General features: G+C 42.4%; 2 protein-coding genes across 3 annotated transcripts in view; both read right to left on the reverse strand.

The window, feature by feature from the left end:
* LOC106602508 (zinc finger protein 271-like) overlaps nt 1–22,809 on the reverse strand; it is a 124,749-nt gene that overhangs the window by 93,010 nt on the left and 8,930 nt on the right. The gene's annotated exons all lie outside the window — the stretch shown is intronic.
* On the reverse strand, nt 9,512–21,098 carry LOC106602493 (zinc finger protein 2-like). 2 transcript variants are annotated; one of them, XM_045717534.1, is made up of 7 exons: nt 20,566–21,098; nt 20,046–20,176; nt 19,688–19,849; nt 17,334–17,486; nt 16,835–16,946; nt 14,193–14,317; nt 9,512–10,902 (listed from the first exon to the last, which is right to left on the reverse strand). In XM_045717534.1, exons 1-7 carry the CDS (start codon nt 20,840–20,842, stop codon nt 9,955–9,957), a joined length of 1,908 nt encoding a protein of 635 aa, XP_045573490.1. In that variant the 5' UTR covers nt 20,843–21,098; the 3' UTR covers nt 9,512–9,954. The 2 variants fall into 2 exon arrangements, with proteins under 2 accessions (XP_045573490.1, XP_014050636.1); XM_014195161.2 differs by lacking the exon at nt 9,512–10,902 and having other exon boundaries at nt 13,001–14,317; nt 20,566–21,097.

Consider the following 22,809-nt stretch of genomic DNA (forward strand, 5'->3'; position numbering starts at 1 on the left):
TGGTATAAAATACAGTATATACATATGAGATGAGTAATGCAAGATATGTGAACATTATTAAAGTGGCATTATTAAAGTGACTAGTGTTCCATTCCTTAAAGTGGCCAGTAATTCCTAGTCTATGCCTATAGGCAGCAGCCTCTAATGTGCTAGTGATGGCTGTTTAACAGTCTGATGGCCTTGAGATAGAAGCTGTTTTTCAGTCTCTCGGTCCCAGCTTTGCTGCACCTGTACTGACCTTGCTTTCTGCATAGTAGCGGGGTGAACAGACAGTGGCTTGGGTGGTTGTTGTCCTTGATGATCTTTTTGGCCTTCCTGTGACATCGGGTGCTGTAGGTGTCCTGGAGGGCAGGTAGTTTGCACCCAGTGATGCATTGTGCAGACCGCACCACCCTCTGGAGAGCCTTGCGGTTGTGGGTAGTGCACATGCCGTACCATGCGGTGATACAGCCTGACAGGATGCTCTCAATTGTGCATCTGTAAAAGTTTGAGGGTTTTAGTGACAAGACAAATTTCTTCAGCCTCCTGAGGTTGAAGAGGCGCTGTTGCGCCTTCTTCACCACACTGTCTGTGTGGGTGGACCATTTCAGTTTGTCCGTGATGTGTACGCCGAGGAACTTAAAAACTGTCCACCTTCTCCACTGCTGTCCCGTCGATGTGGATAGGGGGGTGCTCTCTCTGCTATTTCCTGAAGTCCACCTTCATCTCCTCTGTTTTGTTGACGTTGAGTGAGAAGTTGTTTTCCTGACACCACACTCCGAGTGCCCTCACCTTCTCCTTGTAGGCTGTCTCCTCGTTGTTGGTAATCAAGCCTACTACTGTTGTGTCGTCTGCAAACTTGATGATTGAGTTGGAGGCGTGCATGGCCTCCAACTCAAATGGTGCCAACGGAGAGGGCTGCCTCGCTTCTAGTCCTTAGGAAACTCTGCAGTATTGTTTTTTTATGTACTATTTCTTACATTGTTAGCCCAGAAAATCTTAAGTGTTATTCCATACAGCCGGGAAGAACTATTGGATATCAGAGCAACGTCAACTTACCAGCACTACGACCAGGAATACAACTTCCCGAAGCGGAACCTTTGTCTGTACCACCGAGGGCATTTTAACTGATTCCAGAGGCTGACACAAAACAACGCTGCAGGAGAAGAGGTAGACGGAGCGGTCTTCTGGTCAGACTTCGGAGGCGCACACCACCCACCGCTCCCGAGTATGTTACTCGCTAATGTCCAGTCTCTAGATAACAAGGTTGCCAAAATTAGGGCAAGGGTTGCTTTCCAGAAAGACAACAGGGATTGTAACATACTCTGTTTCACGGAAACATGGCTCTCTCGGTATATGCTGTCAGAGTCGGTACAGCCACCTGGATTCTTTGTGCGTTGCGCCAACTGGAATAAACATCTCTCCGGACAAGAAGGGCGGGGGTGTATGTTTCATGATTAACGACTCATGGTGTAATTGTAACAACATACAGGAACTCGAGTCCTTTTGTTCACCTGACCTAGAATTCCTTACAATCAAATGCCGACCACATTATCACCCAAGGGAATTCTCCTTGGTTATTATCACAGCCGTGTATATCCCACCTCAAGCCGATACCACGACGGCCCTCAAGGAACTTCACTGGACTTTATGCAAACTGGAAACTATATATCCTGAGGCTGAATTTATTATAGCTGGGGATTTTAACAAAGCAAATTTGAGAACAAGGCTACCTAAATTCTATCAGCATATTGACTGTAGTCTACTCTAACTTCCGCGATGCATACAAGGCCCTCCCCCAACTTTCTAGAGGCAAATCTGACCACGACTCCATTTTGCTCCTCCCTTCCTAGAGGCAGAAACTCAAACAGGATGTACCCGTGCTAAGGACTATTCAACGCTGGTCTGACCAATCCACGCTTCAAGATTGTTTTGATCACGCGGACTGGGACATGTTCCGGGTAGCCTCAGAGAATAATATCGACGTATACACTGATTCGGTATGTGAGTATATAAGGAAGTGCATAGGAGATGTTGTACCTACTGTGACTATTAAAACCTACCCTAACCAGAAACCGTGGATAGTAGAATCTAATACATTTGTTCTGCACGAATGGCGGCATTCGTGCAGAACTGAACGTGCAAACCACCGCATTTAACCATGGAAAGGTGACTGGGAATATGGCTGAATACAAACAGTGTAGTTATTCCCTCCAAGGCAATCAAACAAACAAAATGTCAGTATAGAGACAAAGTGGAGTCGCAAATCAAAGGCTCAGACACGAGACGTATGTGGCAGATTCTACAGACCATCTAGTTGATGACCCCTGCGGTACTGCTTATTACATTACATATCAAATCTCCTGTTCATGAAATGTCTAGAATATCATTGTATGCTGTAGCGTTAAGATTTCACTTCACCGGAACTAAGAGACCTAGCTTGAACCATGAAAAACATCATTAATCAAACTCGGAATCGGTCAGAAAAACGCCTCCAAGACTGAAATCTAATCTAATAATCGAATGAGCAGCATAAAAACACACGTGCCAATCGGAGTGTTCAGTGGCTCATTAAACATGTAAAATGTGTTGTACCGCAGGGCAGCTCTCTTGGCCCTCTACTCTTTTCTATTTTGACTAACGACCTGCCACTGGCATTAAACAAAGCCTGTGTCTATGTACAGTACATTCGGAAAGTATTCAGACCCCTACACTTTTTCCACATTTTGTTATGTTACAGCCTTATTCTAAAATGTATTAAATAAACAATTTTCTTCATCAGTCTACACACAATATCCCATAATGATAAGTGAAAACAGGTTTTTAGATTTTTTCAAATGTATTAAACATAAAAAGCAGACACCTTATTTACATAAGTATTCAGACCCTTTGCTATGAGACTCAAAATTGAGCTCAGGTGCATTCTGTTTCTATTGATCGTCCTTGATGTTTTTACAACTTGATTGGAGTCCAGCTGTGGTAAATTTAATTGATTGGACATGATTTCCATATTATCAAAGGAAATTGAAGGACTAACAGTACAGTTAGATAGCAATAAAAACTGTACCATAGAGGCAAGTTAGAGGAAAAACTAAAAGAAATGTAGGAACTTATTCAAGAAAGATCCAGTGTAATATATTATAAAAAATAAAGCGAACTGGATGGAATATGGGGAAAAATACACAAAATTATTTTTCAATCTTCAACATAGAAATGCTACCAAAAAAATGTTATTGAAACTTGTTACAAATGATGGAGTCACACATGATTCACCGAACGATATTTTGAAAGAGGAAGTAAAGTACTTTAAGAATATGTTTTCGTTTCAGTCCCCTCCATCTCCACTAACTGAAGCTAATTGTATGGATTTTTTTCCTATTAATAATGTAAAATTAACATCTATACAGAAAGACTCATGTGAAGGCCAAATTACAGAGGAGGAACTTAGATGCAATTAAAGCCTTTAAGTCTGGGAAAACTCCAGGGCTGGATGGCATACCAGTGGAAGTATACCAAACTTTTTTGATATACTCAGAGGACCATTATTAGCATGTTTTAACCACTCCTGTATAAACGGTAGATTATCGGACACGCAACAAGGTCTGATTTCATTATTACTGAAACAGGATCCAAGTGGTATATATAAAGATCCAGTCCATTAAAAACATTGGAGGCCTCTTACACTTCAGTGTTGTGATGCAAAAATTCTAGCTAACTGCTTGGCGCATAGAATTAAAAAGGTATTGTCAGATATTATTCATCCAAATCAGACAGGTTTTTTACATGGACGATACATTGGAGATAATATAAGTACTGGAAACAATAGAATACTATGAAATATCGGGGAAACCCTGCCTGGTTTTCATTGCTGATTTTGAAAAGGCTTTTGATAAAGTACGACTGGAGTTTATATATAAATGCCTAGAATATTTCAATTTTGGAGAATCTCTTATAAAATGGGTTAAAGTTATGTATAGTAACCCTAGGTGTAAAATAGTAAATAATGGCTACATCTCAGAAAGTTTTAAACTGTCAAGAGAAATAAAACAAGGTTGTCCACTATCGGCATATATATTTATTATTGCCATCGAAATGTTAGCTGTTAAAATTAGTCCAACAATAATATTAAGGGATTAGAAATCCGTTGCTTAAAAGCAAAGGTGTCATTGTACGCTGATGATTCATGTTTTCTTTTAAAACCCCAATTAGAATCCCTCCACAGCCTCATAGATGACCTAGATACTTTTGCTAACCTCTCTGGATTAAAACCAAATTATGATATTACATATTGGATCACAAACATTTTTTACTTTTACATTACCGTGTAGTTTACCAATAAAATGGTCTGACGGGGATGTGGACATACTCGGTATACATATCCCAAAAGAAAGAAATTATCTCACTCCAATACATTTTTATAGAACATTAGCAAAAATAGACAAAATCTTGCTACCATGGAAAGGAAAATACCTGTATTTGTGGAAAAATCACACTGATTAACTCTTTAGTCATATCACAGTTTACCTATTTTCTTATGATTTTGCCTACACCTAGTGACCTGCTTTTTAAATTATATGAACAAAAAATATTCCATTTTATTTGGAATGGCAAGCCAGACAAAATTAAAAGGGCCTATTTATATAACGAATATGAATTCGGAGGGCAGAAATGATTAGATATTAAAGCATTAGACCTCTCACTAAAGGCATCAGTCATACAAAAGTTATACTTAAATCCAAAATGGTTCTCTAGTAAATTAGTAAGAATGTCTCACCCCATGTTCAAGAATAGTCTTTTTCCCTTTATTCAGATTACAACTGATCACTTTCAGTTATTCAGTTATCTCCAAAATATCGTTATTTTTTAAACAAGCCTTAGAAAGTTGTTTGCAATTTCAGTTTAATCCACCTAAAAAGACAGAAAAAAATAATACAACAAATATTGTGGTAAAACTCAAATATACTAATTGATAATAAAAAAAAACATTTATCAAAAAAATCGTGAAAAAAGGTATAATTTTTGTAAATTATATCATAAATAGGACTGGTGGAGTTATGTCACACATGCAGTTAACACAGACATATGGAAATGTCTGCTCTACCCAAAATTACAACCAACTAATTGTCACATTAGCACAAAAATGGAAGAGGCAAGTGGAAGGGGGAAAAAGTAAGGAACTTGTCTGTTGGGCCCTGCATTAAAGACCAAAAATGGTTAAAAAAATTGTGATAAATAAAAATATATACCAATTTCATTCAAAGACCAAAAAATTGACAACTGTGCCATGTAAATCGCAAAATAGTTGGGAAGAGATTTTCAATGTGCCGATTCCATGGCACATGGTTTATGAATTGACACGCAAAATGACGCCAGATTCAAAACTTCAATTTTTTCAATTTCAATTATTATACAAAATTCTTGCAACCAATAGAATATATATATGTATGTATGTGTGTGTGTGTGTGTGTGTGTGATTGTGTGTGTGTGTGTGTGTGTGTGTGTGTGTGTGTGTGTGTGAGGGATACAATCTTCCCAGCTCTGCAGATTTTGCTGCGAGGAGGAAGAGACATTAGATCATTTATTTTGGTACTGTCCATATGGAGCTTGTTTTTGGTCACAGGTCCAGGAATGGCTGAAGAATTGCAACATTTACCTAGAACTAATGCTGCAGATAGCAATACTGGGTGATTTGAAAAGTCATAGTCAATTGATCAATAATATAATCATTATTTTAGAATTTTTTTATCTTTAATTTACAATCTGTAGAAGCTATGAAAATAAAAAGGTTCAGTACTTTTGTGAAGCATCACAGCACAGTTGAAAAATATATGGCAAATAGAAATCCAAAATGGATGGTGTTAAGAGATAGATGGGTGGGGTTGAATGGAGCTGAAGGGTGGGACTAATAACAACAAGATAACCACTGTAAAACATACGGGTCTGTAAAATAGGTTCAGAAATGTTGTGAAATAGCACAGTTACAAACTGGATGGACATCGGAAATAGAGGAAGGACTAAAAACAAACAAAACATAACTATTGTAAAATAGATCATGTATATAATATGTATAAACTGAAGGTAGAAGCCTAAGTGTTATTGTTTCTTAGTTTACTCCAATTGGGGGAGGGGTGGTAGGGTTTGCGGGGCATAATAAAGGTATAGTAAAAAAAAGTGTGTTACAAAAAAATATATGGGGGATTGGAAATTTTGCAGACAATTACATTGATGTAAGCAAAAATCTATCTGCAATATTAAAGCTGATCCACCCCCTGAAAAAAAAACACACAAAAAACGCACACCTGTCTATATAAGGTCCCACAGTTGACAGTGCATGTCAGCGCAAGAACCAAGTCACGAGGTCGAAGGAATAGTCCGTAGAGCTCCGAGACAGGATTGTGTTGAGGAACAATCTGGGGAAGGGTTCCAAAAAATGAAGGTCATTGAAGGTCCCCAAGAACACAGTGGCCTCCATCATTCTTAAATTGAAGAAATTTGGAACCACCAAGACTCTTCCTAGAGCTGGCTGCCTGGGCCAAACTGAGAAATCGGGGGAGAAAGGCCTTGGTCAGGGACGTGACCAAGAACCCGATAGTCACTCTGTCATAGCTCCAGGGTTCCTCTGTGGAGATGAGAGAACCTTCCAGAAAGATAACCATCTCTGCAGCACTCCACCAATCAGGCCTTTATGGTAGAGTGGTCAGACGGAAGCCACTCCTCAGTAAATGGCACATGACAGCCCGCTTGGAGTTTGCCAAAATGCACCTAAAGTACTCTCAAACCGTAAGAAAGAAGATTCTCTGGTCTGATGAAACCAAGATTGAACTATTTGGCCTGAATGCCAAGCGTCACATCTGGAGGAAACCTGGCACCTTCGATACAGTGAAGCATGGTGCTGGCAGCATCATGCTGTGGAGATGTTTTTCCAGAGGCAGGGACTGGGAGACTAGTCATGATCGAGGGAAAGATGACGGAGCAAAGTACCGAGAGTTCCTTGATGAAAACCTGCTCCAGAGCACTCCGGACCTCAGACTGAGGCGAAGGTTCCCCTTCCAACAGGACAACGACCCTAAGTACAGCCAAGAAAAAGCAGGAGTGGCTTCGGGACAAGTCTCTGAATGTCCTTGAGTGGCCCAGCCAGACCGGACTTGAACCCGATCAAACATCTCTGGAGAGACCTGGAGAGCTGTCCAGTGACACTCCCCATCCAACCTGACAGAGCTTGAGAGGATCTGTAGAGAAGAATGGGAGAAACTCTCCAAATATAGGTGTGCCAAGCTTGTAGCATCATGCCCAAGAATACTCAAGGCTGTAATCGCTTCTAAAGGTGCTTCAACAAAGTACTGAGTAAAGGGTCTGAATACTTATGTAAATGTGATCTTTTCATTTTTTCGAAAAAACCTGTTTTTGCTTAGTCATTATTGGGTATTGTGAGTAAATTGATGAGGGGGAAAAAAAACGATTTAATCAATTTTAGAATAAGGCTGTAACGTAAGAAAATGAAGGGTTCTGAATACTTTACGAATGCACTGTATACTGACTGTACCCTGATGATTCAACCCTATATGTGTCAGCAACCACAGCTAGTGAAATCACTGCAACCCTAAACAAAGAGTTGAAGTCCGTTTTAGAATAGGTGGCCAGTAATAGACTAGTCCTGAACATCTCTAAAACTAAGAGCATTATATTTTGTAAAAATCATTCCCTCAAATCATTTAAGTTCTATACCTCATCTGAATCTGATCATGAATAATGTGGCCGTTGAGCAAGTTGAGGAGACTAAATTACATGGTGTGACCTTGGATTTATTAAAAAAATATATTTAACCAGGAAAAGATTGTAAACTGGCATGGTCAAAACATATTCATTGAGTGGTTGTAAAGATGGGGAGAGGTCTGTTTAAAGAGATGATTGGCTTTTTTGACACCACACTCCGCATATAAAGGCTCTAGTTTTATCTTATCTTGATTATTGCCCAGTCAGGTGCTGCAAAGGACATAGAAAAACTGAAGCTGGCCCAGAACAGAGTGGAACGTCTTGCTCTTCACTGTAATCAGAGGGCTAATATCAATACTATACATACCAGTCTCTCTTGGCTAAAAGTAGAGCAGAGACTGTTTCTTATGAAAAAAGGTGATGCAGTCAATGTGTTAAATTCCAAATTCTTTGCATTGTCAACTTACACACAGCTCTGACACACACACTTAGCCTACCAGACATACCACTAGGGGACTTTTCACAGTCCCCAAATCCAGAACAAATTCAAGAAATGTACAGTATTATATAGAGCCATGATTACATGGAACTCTCTTCCATCTCAAATTGCTCAAGTTTACAGCAAACCTGTTTAAAAAAAAACAGATTAATGAACATCTCACGGCACAGCACCTCTCCCTTATTTGACCTAGAGTTTTTGTGTGTATGTACTCATTTGTAATCTGTGTGACATTTTAAATGTATGTAGTTCTGTCCTTGAGCTGTTCTTGACTATTAATGTTCTTATTGTATCATGTTTTGTGTGGACCCCAGGAAGAGAACCTGATGCATTTGCAACAGTTAATGGGGACCCTAATAAAATACCAATACATCTCAAACCACACTGCTATGATTTCTCCCCATTGTGGACCTTCCCACTGTCTGATAAGGATACTCAGGAAGGCGAAGCTCTTGAAACATACACATATATACATAGGTATGTGGACACCCTTCAAATGAGTGGATTTGGCTTTTTCAGCCACACCCATTGCTGACAGGTGTATAACATTGAGCACACCGACATGCAATCTCCACAGACAAACACTGGCAGTGGAATGGCCTTACTGAAGAGCTTAGTGACTTTCAACGTGGCACTGTCATAGGATGCCACCTTTCCAACAAGTTAGTTTGTCAAAGTTCTGCCCTGCTAGAGCTGCCCCGGTCAACTGTAAGAGCTGTTATTCTGAAGTGGAAACGTCTAAGAGCAACAACGGCTCAGCCGTGAAGTGGTAGGCCACACAAGCTCACAGAACCGGACCGCCGAGTGCTGAAGAACGTAGCATGTAAAGATTGTTTGTCCTCGGTTGCAACACTCACTACCCAGTTCCAAAATGCCTCTGAAAGCAACGTCAGCACAAGAACTGTTCGTCGGGACCTTCATATGAAATGGGTTTCCATAGCCAAGCAGCCGCACACAAGCCTAAGATCATCATGCGCAATGCCAAGCGTCGGTTGGAGTGGTGTAAAGCTCGCCGGCATTGGACTCTGGAGCAGTGGAAACGCATTCTCTGGAGTGATGAATCACGCTTCACCATCTGGAAGAACGACTTCACCATCTGGCAGTCCAATGGATGAATCTGGGTTTGGTGGATGCCACGAGAACGCTACCTGCCCGAATGCATAGTGCCAACTGTAAAGTTTGGTGGAGGATGAATAATGGTTTGGAGCTGTTTTTCATGGTTTGGGCTAGGCCCTTAGTTCCAGTGAAGGGAAATGTTAATGCTACATCATACAACAACATTCTAGAAGATTCTGTGTGTCCAAGTTTGTGGCAACAGTTTGGGGAAGGCCCTTTCCTGTCTCAGCATGACAATGCCCCCGTGCACAAAGTGAGGTCCATACACAAATGGTTTGTTGAGATCGGTGTGGAAGAACTTGACTGGCCTGCACAGAACCCTGACCTCAACCCCATCGAACACCTTTGGGATGAATTGGAACGCCGACTGCGAGCCAGATCTAATCGCTTAACAACAGTGGCCGACCTCACTAATGCTCTTGTAGCTGAATGGAAGCAAGTCCCCGCAGCAATGTTCCAACATCTAGTGGAAAGCCTTACTAGAAGAGTGCAGGATGTTATAGCAGCAAAGGGGAGACCATATAAATGCCCATGATTTTGGAATGAGATGTTCGACGAGCATGTGTCCACATACTTTTGGCCCTGTAGTGTTTGGGAGCTAAAGAATGGTTCCCAGATATCCCCTGCGTAAAACTCAAGCCACACTGCTATGATTTCTCCCCTTTGTGGACACTCCTATGTCTGGTAAGGTTAGTCAGGAAGGAGAAGCTCTTGTGACATAGTTTGCACTTGAAGGGCCTCTCCTTGGTGTGAACTGTCTGGTGCTTCTTCACATAGTTCGCCTCAGTAAAGCGCTTCCCACACGTGGGGCAGGCGTATGGCTTGTCAGCGTCCGTCCAAATGCTCAGCCTCCCACGTTGTGACCCGATGACACCAGAGGAGGTAGAAGCAGGAGCCACCGCCCTCAGGTGGTTAGTCTTTGAGCTCCCTCCTTGACCTCTAGTCATTGTTTGGGTGTTGTTGGGATTGTGTGCTGTGTTATAAGCAAGGTACATCTCGTGGGGAACGCCCATCCTGACCCTGTCTGTGTTGGTGGGGTAACCATAAGGTAACTGAGGAAGGCTAGACCCAGGTCCAGGCTTTCTATGAACCCAGTCACCAGGCATTAGACGAGACCCTGAAGAAGACAGACTTCCTGAAAGGCTACCATCAGGAGGGTCGCCCACCACCCTCTTAGAAGGCTGAAGCTCAGGGTGACCTGCTCTGTTCATCATGGATACTGTGTTGTTTGTATCATAGGAACAGGACGGTCTATCTCTATCAGCCCCAGGCCCTGCTCCATCCCTGCACTGAGAATGTGAAGAGAAGGGTCTGGGCTGCAGACTAGATCCCTGATTGGAGCCTCTGTCTCTCTGATGACCACCAGGACTGAGGTTGTTCAGTCCCCCTGTCCACTGGTTGTGTTCTGTGTAGTGGTGGTGGTGGTGGAGTCTCTGTCCCTCACGGTTGGGTCCTGGTTCCGACTTGGGAAGGAAGATTGACGGCTCTTGATCCACTGTCCTGATTCGAGGCCAAGGTTTGTGACCAGCCGCCTCAGAGGTCCAGTCTCTTCCGCCAGCAACACCTGATATCAGCAGGTCTTCATGGACTGCAGACTGTAAACACAAATTGTACAGAAGAGAATATAAAGGTTTATATAAGAAACAATTTGCTGTACACAAAGAAACATGACATGATATTATAAAATATCATGTTTAGCAACGGAGGCCAGAACAAATGGACGCTTTTCGCCGGCAGCTTTCATCAGCGGCACCCGCAGAACTTTTGTCACTACGAACATTTGAACTGAGCACACCCATTTCTCTTTCTATGATAAAACATTAACCACAGTCAATAGAACAAGCTCCCCAAGGAGCGAAAAGATGCAGAAACGATTCTACAGACACTGCCGATTTGGAAACAACTCTGGTTGAAACCAATGTACTACAGTCCTTCAAAAAGAAATGATCAATGCTATAAGTTGTGTAACATCTGTCAATGGTATTACATGCCTACGATTGAAAAAAATACAAGGAAAGAAAACCCGCCAAAAGAATAAGGATGGCTCCTTATATTTGTAAACTCATCAAAAAAAGAAACATCCCTTTTTCAGGATCCTGTCTTTCAAAGATAATTTGTAAAAATCAAAATAACTTCACAGATCTTCATTGTAAACGGTTTAAACACTGTTTCCCATGCTTGTTCAATGAACCATAAACAATGAATGTACATGCACCTGTGGAACGGTCGTTAAGACACTAACAGCTTACAGACGGTAGGCAAATATGGTCAAAGTTATGAAAACTTAGGACACTAAAGAGGCCTTTCTACTGACTCTGAAAAACACCAAAAGAAAGATGCCCAGGGTCCCTGCTCATCTGCGTGAACGTGCCTTAGGCATGCTGAAAGGAGGCATGAGGACAGCAGATGTGGCCAGGGCAATAAATCGCAATGTCCGTACTGTGTGACACCTAAGACAGCGCTACAGGGAGACAGGACGGACAGCTGATCGTCCTCGCAGTGGCAGACCATGTGTAACGATCGGTACATCCTAACATCACACCTGCGGGACAGGTACAGGATGGCAACAACAACTGCCTGAGTTACACCAGGAACTCACAATCCCTCCATCAGTGCTCAGACTGTTCGCAATAGGCTGAGAGAGGCTGGACTGAAGGCTTGTAGTCCTGTTGTAAGGCAGGTCCTCACCAAACATCACCGGCAACAACGTAACCTATGGGCACAAACCCACCGTCACTGGACCAGACAGGACTGGCAAAAAGTGCTCTTCACTGACGATTCGCGGTCTTGTCTCACCAGGGGTGATGGTCCGATTCACGTTTATTGTCAAAGGAATGAGCGTAACACCGAGGCCTGTACTCTGGAGCGGGATCGATTTGGAGGTGGAGGGTCCGTCATGGTCTGGGGCAGTGTGTCACAGGCTCATCCTGACATGACCCTCCAGCATGACAATGCCACCAGCCATTCTGCTCATTCTGTGCGTGATTTCCTGTAAGACAGGAATGTCAGTGTTCTGCCATGGCCAGCGAAGAGCCCGGATCTCAATCCCATTGAGCACGTCTGGGACCTGTTGGATCGGTGGGTGAGGGCTAGGGCCATTCCCCCCAGAAATGTCCGGGAACTTGCAGATGGCTTGGTGGAAGAGTGGGGTAACATCTCATAAAGAACTGGCAAATCTGGTGCAGTCCATGAGGAGGAAATGCATTGCAGTACTGGTGGCCACACCAGATACTGACTGTTACTTTTGATTTTGACACCCCCCTTTGTTCAGGGACACATTATTCAATTTCTGTTAGTCACATGTCTGTGGAACTTGTTCAGTTTATGTCTCAGTTGTTGAATCTTATGTTCATATAAATATTTACATGTTAAGTTTGTTGAAAATAAACGCAGTTGACAGTGAGAAGACGTTTCTTTTTTTGCTCAGTTTATAATAAATCGTTTAGTTCCTCCAAATGTGGGAAGGTGGAGGTTTGGTAAAATAATAAATAAAGTCTAGCCAATCTCTAACACTGATTTCAAGTACCTAACAATATGGAGCCAATGTCCATATGTGTTGATTAAAAAATGAAGTATAATGTTTTGGTTAGACTGAGAAAGGCAACTCAGTCCCTAAAATAATACAAAAATAACCAAGTCAGTCAGCACAGTCAATATTGTATTTCATTTCAACAAAATGGTCATACACTAACATAACTTTGAAGTACAGTACTTTTATTGCACAAAACGATACGTGACAAGTATAATAACTTTTCTCACTACGGTAACACTTTACATTTTCTGTAAATCTGGTACACTCGCTTTGATAAATTCATTTGAGAATACTTTGGAAAAGGTTCAACATTACATTACACATATTTTCACAACTTTACACCAGTGAAGAATTCTTACAGACACCTTCACACCAACCATCACCATATACTCTACTCTGCCTTATCATACTCATTCTTTCCTCGGTTCACTTCATTCAGTTCCCTACTACATCCAAAACCAAGGGAATGAATTACAAACTAACTAGTACTACATTACATGTTAACACTACACACTATACATGGGCCGTGTGCATTTTCTGCTGGTGTATCCTGAGGTAGCTCCTCTCTGAGAACCTCTTCCCACAGTGCGTACAGGCAAACGGCCTCTCTCCCGTGTGGACCTTCAGGTGCATCTTCAGCTGGTGCTGGTGGGAGAACCTCTTCTCACACTGGGGGCAGCTGTAGGGTTTCTCCCCTGTGTGGACCCTCTGGTGTCTCTTTAGGTGACCAGCCTGGGCAAAGCGCATGTGACAATGGGTACAGCTGTAGGGTTTCTCCCCCGTGTGCATCCTCTGGTGGATCTCCACCTGTTTGGGGAAACTGAAGGCTTTCCCACAGAAAGAACACGGGAAGCGCTTCTCTTTTCCACCGGATTTACAGATAGTGTTACTACTACTACTGTCATTTGTCATCGGGCTTAAATAGCCATTTAGTGTTGAGGCTCTGGCATTGTCTGAAGTCTGGTTTAACATAAGGTGAGTGTGAGGAGGACGAAGGCCAGGGAGTGCCTGTGTTGTCGCAAGGTCCATGTTCCAGTTGATAGATCCTATAGAAGGCAGGCTGAAGGCAGCAACTGTTAGGTGGTTAACCAGAGGCGCCATCAGTGTCTCTGAATCACAACTATAGGAGCAGGACGGAGCATCACTAGCCGAGTCTGTGTCTGTTGTTCTCTCCCCCCGTATACAGACACCTCCCCGTCCCTGCGGACCAAATCTACGCCTCGCCCTGGTCTCAGCCAGTCTGTTGTTATGGAGACTAAGTTTGGTTGTTTTGTGCTCGACTGTCTGTTTCTGGTTGTGGTTAACAGTGTTGTTCCCCAGCCCAGAGTTGAGGACGCTGTCCCATCCACTGACCTCCACTATGTCACCTCTGGTCCTGGCCTTCTCAGTGATGTCCCCTGGGCCCTTGGTTGCACCCGTCTGGTTCTGGGAATCCAAGATGGCCGCCCAGTCTCCCCTGTTAGCCTCCAGCCAACCACCTGCAAGAAAAGGTTAGAATATAGACTTATTTAGATTTTTTTTGTCACTTACCAGGTCAAGTTTATACATTATAATTTTTGTTTTTGTATGTAAACATAAGTTGTATTGATTAAATTTTTTGAATGAAGAAAAAATAGCCAGTTGCATCACTATTCCCATTGAAGATCTATTACTGTATGTAGGCTATATGTACACTGAGTATACAAAACATGCTCTTTCGATGACATAGAGATGACATAGACTGAAAGGGAGGAGACAGGTTAAAGAATGATTTTTAAGCCTTGAGACAATTGAGACATGGCTTGTTTATGTATGTGTGCCATTTCAGATGGTGAATGGGCAAGAGAAAAGATTTAAGTGCCTTTGAACGGGGTTTGGTAGTAGGTGCCAGGCATAGGGCTGTTGCGGGGACCGTATTACCGCCACATCGGCGGTCACGAGTCATGAAGGCAGTCAAATTCCATGTGACTGTTTAGTCATGGTAATAAGGCTTCTCCAAGCTCTGATGCTGCTGCTGGTCATTAGCGGCCTACCAAACTTGCTAACTGCCTGGTACTCAGCATTCTATTGTCCCTCTAATCACTCTTACATTGCAAATGTAATCAAAAATCAAATCAAACACTTCATGAGAGCCCATGAGCTCATGTTGCGCAACATTTCAATAGGCTATGCAATTGCTTTCTATAGGCTTGGCCTACTATATTTATTTCGCAACTTCCCTAATATTAAGCACATTGCTTCTCTTTACAACAGGAGTATAGCCTACCTAGTTGAGATGAAAATGAAGCACGGGGAAAAATGTCCTGTATTCGCTATTTAAGTGCATAGATGACATGTATTTGTTCCCGCTGCCCGTTTCGATACAGGTGCATGATAATGGCCGATTCTAAATCAAAACAAATTTCACACATTATTTAGAGACAAGATTAAATCAAGAATAGTCTGATGGGTGACAATATTAGCCTATCACTTGTGAATTATAAACTCAGCAAAAAAGGTCATGGTCTGGGGCGGTGTGTCACAGCATTGTCGGACTGAGCTTGTTGTCATTGCAGGCAATCTCAACGCTGTGCGTTACAGGGAAGACATCCTCCTCCCTCATGTGGTACCCTTCCTGCAGGCTCATCTTGACATGACCCTCCAGCATTACAATGCCACCAGCCATACTGCTTGTTCTGTACGTGATTTCCTGCAAGACAGGAATGTCAGTGTTCTGCCATGGCCAGCGAAGAGCCCGGATCTCAATCCCATTGAGCACATCTGGGACCTGTTGGATCGGAGGGTAAATGTGGACAGTTCTTTCAATATCTTCAATATGCACCTCGGAAATGGATAAGGATGCACGTAGTTGCGTCCCCCGATGTGTGTCTTCACTTGTAGCCTGTGAGAAAGACCTGATCACGTGACAGAGCGCGCAGCACTCCAGGAGAAGGGCACAACTGCCACTGGCTGCAAAAGGCATGGATTGTTTTAGGGTGCATTACGGCCACACAAAGGGGATACCGCCGTGAAATTCTAGGCATTATCAAATGCTTGTCAAATTGTGAATGCGTGACTAATGTAGCGCGTGTACAGCGTGCGCAAAAAAACTAAGCAGAGCACATGCCTTTCAAGCAACTTTTTTCAAATCATCATTAGTGTCCTCATGCAGCAGTACAATGTATTAAAAATCAAAACATATAGCCCAACATTTGTAGAACAACTAAAGGGACATTAATAACCCTAAATTAAGCATATAGGAGTACCTATTTCTTTGTTAACCACTCAACCCAGAATAGCCGCATGTGCGCACTCCCTCAAATCATTTGGAGAAAATATCCTTTATTCTGCTTTGTTCAATTGTATTCTTCATACTATAAAATAATGCCACGGAATTCTAAGAAAATCTTGTCTGCTAAATGAACTAGTGTAGCCCACAGCCATTTGGCATAGCCAGATCAGGACCTAACATAAGGACAATTCAGAGTATGCTATTCTGTTCTTCTGAAATAGACTACATTTTCTTCATATCATGCTTTAGAGCTGTCTAAAATAAATAATGGATTTATTGTGATGGTGTAGGCTATATTAAATTGATTTATTAGACTTTTTAAAATGTAGATGTTCCAAAGGTCAACATCAGTGGGCTATGTGTGGTAGCCAGGAGATGCTAAATGTGTTTGTTAATTAACGGTCAATTACCGTGAGACCAACAGTTATTTGCCACCGGCTGATGGCACTTAGCCAGGCACACCGGTTTGTGTCAAGAACTGCAATGCTGCTAGGTATTTCACGCTCAACAGTTTCCCGTGTGCATCAAGAATGGTCCACCACCCAAAGGACATCCAGCCAACTTGACACAACTGTGGGAAGCATTGGAGTCAACGTGGGCCAGCATCCCTGTGGAACGCTTATTATACCTTGTAGAGTCCATGCCCTGACGAATTGAGGCTGTTCTGAGTGGGGAGGGGAGGTTATAACTCAATATTAGGAAGGTGTTCTTAATGTTTGGTACACTCAGTGTATTTCTCCCTTACCTTGATCCCCCATCTTTAGTTCACTCAGCAGATCAATGCTCTCTGGTCCATCTTCTATTGTCTCCTCTTTGACTATCAGCAGATCAGGCTTCCCATCCTCCATGTCTACTGACTGTAAGAGATACAGAGTGAGAGGATGTTGGATCAAGAAATCTGATATGAGCACCCTGCTATGGAGCATCTTCTGATTGGGCAATGAGGGACTGCTATTAATACTATGCAAACGTGTTAGTTGATTTGATTACTTGACACTCTTTAATGGTTTGATAATTCAAAGGCATGGTCCCACAATCAATCAAGAAAGACCTGGCCCCGTATCCACAAAGAGTCTCAAAGTAGAAGTGCTGACCGAGAATCAGGTCCCCACCCATCTACATAGCCTTATTCATTACGATCTAAAAGGCTAAACTGATCCTAGATCAGCACTCCTACTCTGAAAGGCTTTGTGGAACCGTCCCTAACCTAATACCATATAGACAGTAGTTTACAGTGGGCGTACCTCAGTGAGACTGTGAGTGGTCCTGTGCTGCTCAGTGGGTTCAGGAGGAGGTGTAGTCTGGTTGTCCTCCATGACCATGTTCCCCTCAGGGTTCCCCAGACCCTCCTCACACCCCTCCTCTTTCACCAGCAACACCTCTGGACCCTCCTCCTCCTGGAAGAGAGAGGTGATACAGATTACACAGACATACACTCCCTCAGGTACATACACACACAAGATAATAAACACACTCCACATGGAGGGGCCACACTTGCAAACATAAGCAAGCATTTAAAGTTAAACAGGTTCTCACGTAGAAAATGCACATCAGCCAATTAAAATGTTTGTTTTACTTGCATGTGACAGAAAGCTAAATTGTAGCTGGTCCCATCAGATAACATGGCACACATTAGCCCTTTGCTAACCTCACCAGGTGGCAACGATTAAATCCCGGCACAACTTCTGCAGCCAATTAAAGTCGTAGACATAGTTGGATGTGTTCATGGAAGCGTCCTTAGCAATAAGGCTGTCACGTGCATTTCATTGACTTGTCAAATTGCTCTCTGTGTAAAGTGCTTAGTCCATGTAATTTTCGCAGATCGTGGCAAAGGGTTCGAATCTCACATGAGTCGCCTCCCGCACACACAAATGCACTGCTATTGTCAAATAATCATATTGCATAGGCTATATTACATGGACGTGTACACCTAAATGTAGGCCAAAGTTTTATATGCATTTTCATAATCTCCTTTGTCACGTGTTATGAATTGTCTCAAGGCTTAAAAGTCCTTCTTTAACCTGTCTCCAGCCCTTCATCTACACTGATTGAAGTGGATTTAACAAGTGACATCAATAACGGATCATAGCTTTCACCTGGTCAGTCTATGTCATAAAAGAGCAGGTGTTCTTAATGTTTTGTACACTCAATGTATATTAAAGGGAGTCTCAATGAAAGTCAGAATAAAAAGTCCCATTTTGTGTTTATTAAACATAAACATGAGTTAAATACACCATATGTCTAAACCAAAACTATATTCACTTTCTCATTACAAAAGTGTCTTGGGAAAAATGTTTATTGTTGAATGGAAGTAATGAAATAGGCATTTGTAAACATTACAGTACAAACACTATGTAAAATACTTTTCAGACTTATATATCACACAATGTCTGGATGCAATATTCTAACCAGGAATATTCAACACTGAAATCTGTGACTCTCATTATTCCAAATGCATCTGTGGATCTTTTCTGCTGACAATTCTTTAAATATTTTTTTATTTATGCAGGCTTTGATATAAACGTCAGAAGCTATCGAGTGGAATAGGTATGTTTCTATGCTATAGAGTGGAATGTTTTTTCTGCTGGTGTATCCTGAGGTAGCTCCTCTCTGAGAACCTCTTCCCGCAGTGTGTACAGGCAAACGGCCTTTCTCCAGTGTGGACCTTCAAGTGCATCTTCAGTTGACCAGCCTGTGCGAAGCGCATGTGACACTGTGAACAGCTGTATGGTTTCTCCCCTGTGTGGATCCTCTGGTGCCTCTTCAGGGTGTCCTGGCGAGAGAACCTCTTCTCACACTGGGTACAGCTGAATGGTTTCTCTCCTGTGTGGATCCTCTGGTGCCTCTCCACCTTCTGGGAGCTGCTGAAGCCTTTGTTACAGAACATGCAGAGGAACCGTTTCTCTTTACTATTGCCTGATGTGGCTCCCCCTCCCTGAGCCTGGACTCTAGCCCTGTCGTTTGAGTTCAATACCTGATCGAAAAGGACACAGCCGTGTGAATCGGAAGGTGCCATCAACGTGGACACTGGGTAGCGATCCTTGAACACGTGTAAAGGGGAGTGGGTGGCGACATTTAGATTTGTCTCCAAGCTTTCCCTGTAATCTAAGAAATCTCTGCCCTGTGAGTGTCCGTCTCCAAGGAGACTATCTGCATTCCATGTGGGAGGAACGTCGCCCTCCACTTTTACAGTCACCTCATCTGCTAATATAACCTCCTCTTTCTTATCTAGGCACCCTTCAGAGTATGCATTACTACTGCGCCGATTCCAGTCCCCTCTAGACAGATCAGTCTGTGTCTCTAAACCCAAGGGCATGTTGCCAGGGTCCATCTCTGTATTGTAAGAACAAGACGGATCATCACTGGCAGTGTCTAACGCGTCACCATCACCATCCCCACGGGAATTAACCGTCCTCTGGCTCTGGTGAAATACTGGTAAATACTCTGAACCAGGAGCAGGAGGACTGCCCAGTTTACCCAGCCCCGGTCTCTCTGGATCTGATCTATGGTCAGATCCTGGGTGTAGGAGCCTGTGTGTTACAGTTAAAGTCTTGGTGTCTGTCTCTGACTTGAGGACGGCGTTCTGTGTTCCACTGACCTCCGTGATGCTGCGTCGGGTCCTGGGCTGCGCTTGGTTGGTGGGGTCCTCCGTGGCTGCAGAGGGCGCTCCAGACTGAATTTCTCTGATGTTCCGTGGGTCCTCCTCTCCTTCAGACCTCTCCTGCTTGACCCCAGGACCTGCAGCCTCTGCATCTGCAGACTGACACAAGAAGATAACAATATCATCTCACAAGCTTCCTTATGGCAGATTTAAAAAAAATTATGTTTTACCTTTATTTAACTGAGGATAAATGACGATGTTACATGTAAGCAAGTGAATAGCTGAGGGGAGATTTTCTGAAATAAACAGGCCACATTTGCTAACTGTAATTTCTGTGTAACACTATTACACTAACCTCAATCACCATACAATTCTGGGATGTGGTTCCACTCCCCTCATCAACAGTGATTGGTTGTTCATCTCTCCATGTATATTGTTCCGCTGGCTTCACAAAGCTTCTGTGGCCTCCAGTGAGATGTCCTTCACCTGAGAGTGTGATTTGGAGAAAAGAGGTGGTTAGGTTAGCTACTGTCAATGCTATATTATACATGTTTGACCCTGTCTACAATTGGTATGGATTTAAGGTAACACTTCTCATAACTTATTGATATACTATTTATTGATTATTTTCCATGCATCTTATAGTTTTCATTTAGTAAATAATGGAAAATGCAGTAAATCAAGAATCTGGTTATAATATGATAATGTCTCTGCACAAGATAGCTAAGTAATCAGGGGATTTATTGTATACGACCCAAAAACGGACAATTCTGGGTAACATCTGAACACATATACAGAGGGGAACGAGGCGACAGGCACTGATCTATAAATGAACGGCGACAGGTCGCACAGCCTCTGCTTTCTGCAAAATGTACCTCTTGCCATTCCTCTGTATCGGTCGAGGATCTTGATACTACTTGGACGACTGGCGAGGACCCGCTCTCGCATTGTCCTCTCTGCGCGCTCCCGTGCAACCTTCAGTTCTAGTAGTTTCCTCCGCAGAGCCCTGTTTTCTTTCTGGCTTTGATTTATTTCCAAACGAAACACTGCATAGTCGTCGTCTACGAGTTTACAGATCTCTGCTACGGCGGCATTCGCTAGCACCTCCATGATGGAGGCTATTTGAGTGTGAAAAACCATACAGTTAGCCATTTTTTGCTAACGTTAGCAGCTAGCTAGCTAGCTAGATAACAGCTATCAACCAAGTCCCGTCTCCAACGTGAATTAAACACAACATGGGGTGTAATGCGATGCAGTTAAATGAGTCATATTTTGAGTCCATGTGTGTTAATACACGTCTAAATAACAACAATAAAAACGATAAGGTGGAAATTGTTTTTTCATAACTGTTCACTTCCGTTTACTTCTTCGTGTGAGTTTCCGGCAGACTAGACGTTGTTTTGCGTATTTCCGCCTTTCACAGGGTTTCCACTAGTTACCACAGCCACAAAGTAACAATTGTCTATCGTAAAAGTTCATTAAAATAAATAAAAAAACGTTTTGGTCTTAATACGTGTGCGTGGGGTAAGGTGACTAGGCATCAGGATAGATAATAAACAGAGTAGCTGGAGCGTTATTTTATTGAAACTTAATTTTAACAGGGAAATAATATTGTGCACTGTATAATACAATATAACCACACATATTGTACACACAATAATTATTTTATATATATAGCACAAATAAAACATCACAAATTACCCTGAAAAACAGTTACATTCCTCCACAAAGTCCCCAATCAATACTTTAAATTGCCCGAATGGCACCAGAACATCAGATGAAATGTGTTTTGAATTTTGTTCCAGCAATACAGTGCATTAAAACTAAAAGCAGATTTACCTCGCTCTGAGGAGACCCTAGGAACCTCAAGAGTTAACCAATCATGTGAATGGTTTAGGAAACTCAGGTGTCTATACTTCAACAACAAAGTTAGATAAAACTGCCGTGTAAGTAGGGCCTTGTAAACAAAAAGGAGTAATGTAGAAATCTACGGGTTTTTAGTGAAGTACAGCAAACCTTTTGATACAGGATACAGTAATGAGTATCAACACTGTAACATGTAACAAAATGAATGGCACTATGGTAGATGGCATCCAAAGGTTTAAGAGTACTAGCAGCTGCACTTTGATAAATAATATCACATTAATCAAGAACAGATAAAGGTTGACTGAATAACCTGCTTAGAGAAAGGCACAATCTGTTTCTGTAGAAAAAGCCAAATCTAAATCTTAATTTCTTGCTCATCTGTATGTCTTTTAAACGTCAAATCCATATCCATCCAAATGCCTAAGTATTTATAAACGGGAATACGTTTGATTGGAGAACCATCTAATGTGTGAACATGTAGTTAATCTGAAACATTCTTACGAGAGGTTAAATTTAGTTTTGCCCGTAATAAGCACAAGTTTTAAATCAGCAAGGGATTCCTGCATAGGTATAAAATCTGACTGTAGTTTAGACACAGCCAATCAACAGTCGTGGCACAGCCAATCAACAATAGCATTGATAGTTTAGACACAGCCAATCAACAATAGCATTGATAATAGTATCATCCACATATACAGTGCATTTGGAAAGTATTCAGACCCCTGGACTTTTCCCACATTTTGTTACATTACAACCTTATTCTAAAATTGATTAAATAGTTTTTTCCACCTCATCAATCTACACACAATACCCCATAATGACAAAGCATAAACAGGTTATTAGACATCTTTATAAAAACTGAAATATAAAATGTACATAAATAGTCAGACCCTTTACTCAGAACTTTGTTGAAGCACTTTTGGCAGCGATTACAGCCTCAAGTCTTCTTAGGTATGAGGGCTACAAGCTTGGCACATTTGGGGAGTATCTCCCATTCTTCTCTGCAGATCCTCTCAAGCTCTATCAGTTTGGACGGGGAGCATTGCTGCCTAGCCAATTTGAGGTCTCTCCAGAGATGCTAGATCTGGTTCAAGTCCGGGCTCTGGCTGGGCCACTCAAGGACATTCGGAGACTTGTCCCAAAACCACCCCTGAGTTGTCTTGTGGCTGTGTGCATAGAGTCGTTGTCCTATTGGAAGGTGAACCTTCGCCCTAGTCTGAGGTCCTGAGTGCTCTGGAGCAGGGTTTGATGAA

Source organism: Salmo salar, chromosome ssa04 (assembly GCF_905237065.1).
Source record: "Salmo salar chromosome ssa04, Ssal_v3.1, whole genome shotgun sequence".
Lineage (NCBI taxonomy): Eukaryota > Metazoa > Chordata > Actinopteri > Salmoniformes > Salmonidae > Salmo > Salmo salar.

What these genes read in the sequence shown, in the direction of transcription:
- LOC106602493 (XM_045717534.1), bottom strand. Translation starts at nt 20,842, where the DNA reads ATGGCTAACTGTATGGTTTTTCACACTCAAATAGCCTCCATCATGGAG. An exon ending in ATACAGAGGAATGGCAAGAG is followed by an intron (nt 20,177 to 20,565) that starts GTACATTTTGCA and finishes TCACACTCTCAG; the next exon opens with GTGAAGGACATCTCACTGGA. An exon ending in CCACTCACAGTCTCACTGAG is followed by an intron (nt 16,947 to 17,333) that starts GTACGCCCACTG and finishes TATCTCTTACAG; the next exon opens with TCAGTAGACATGGAGGATGG.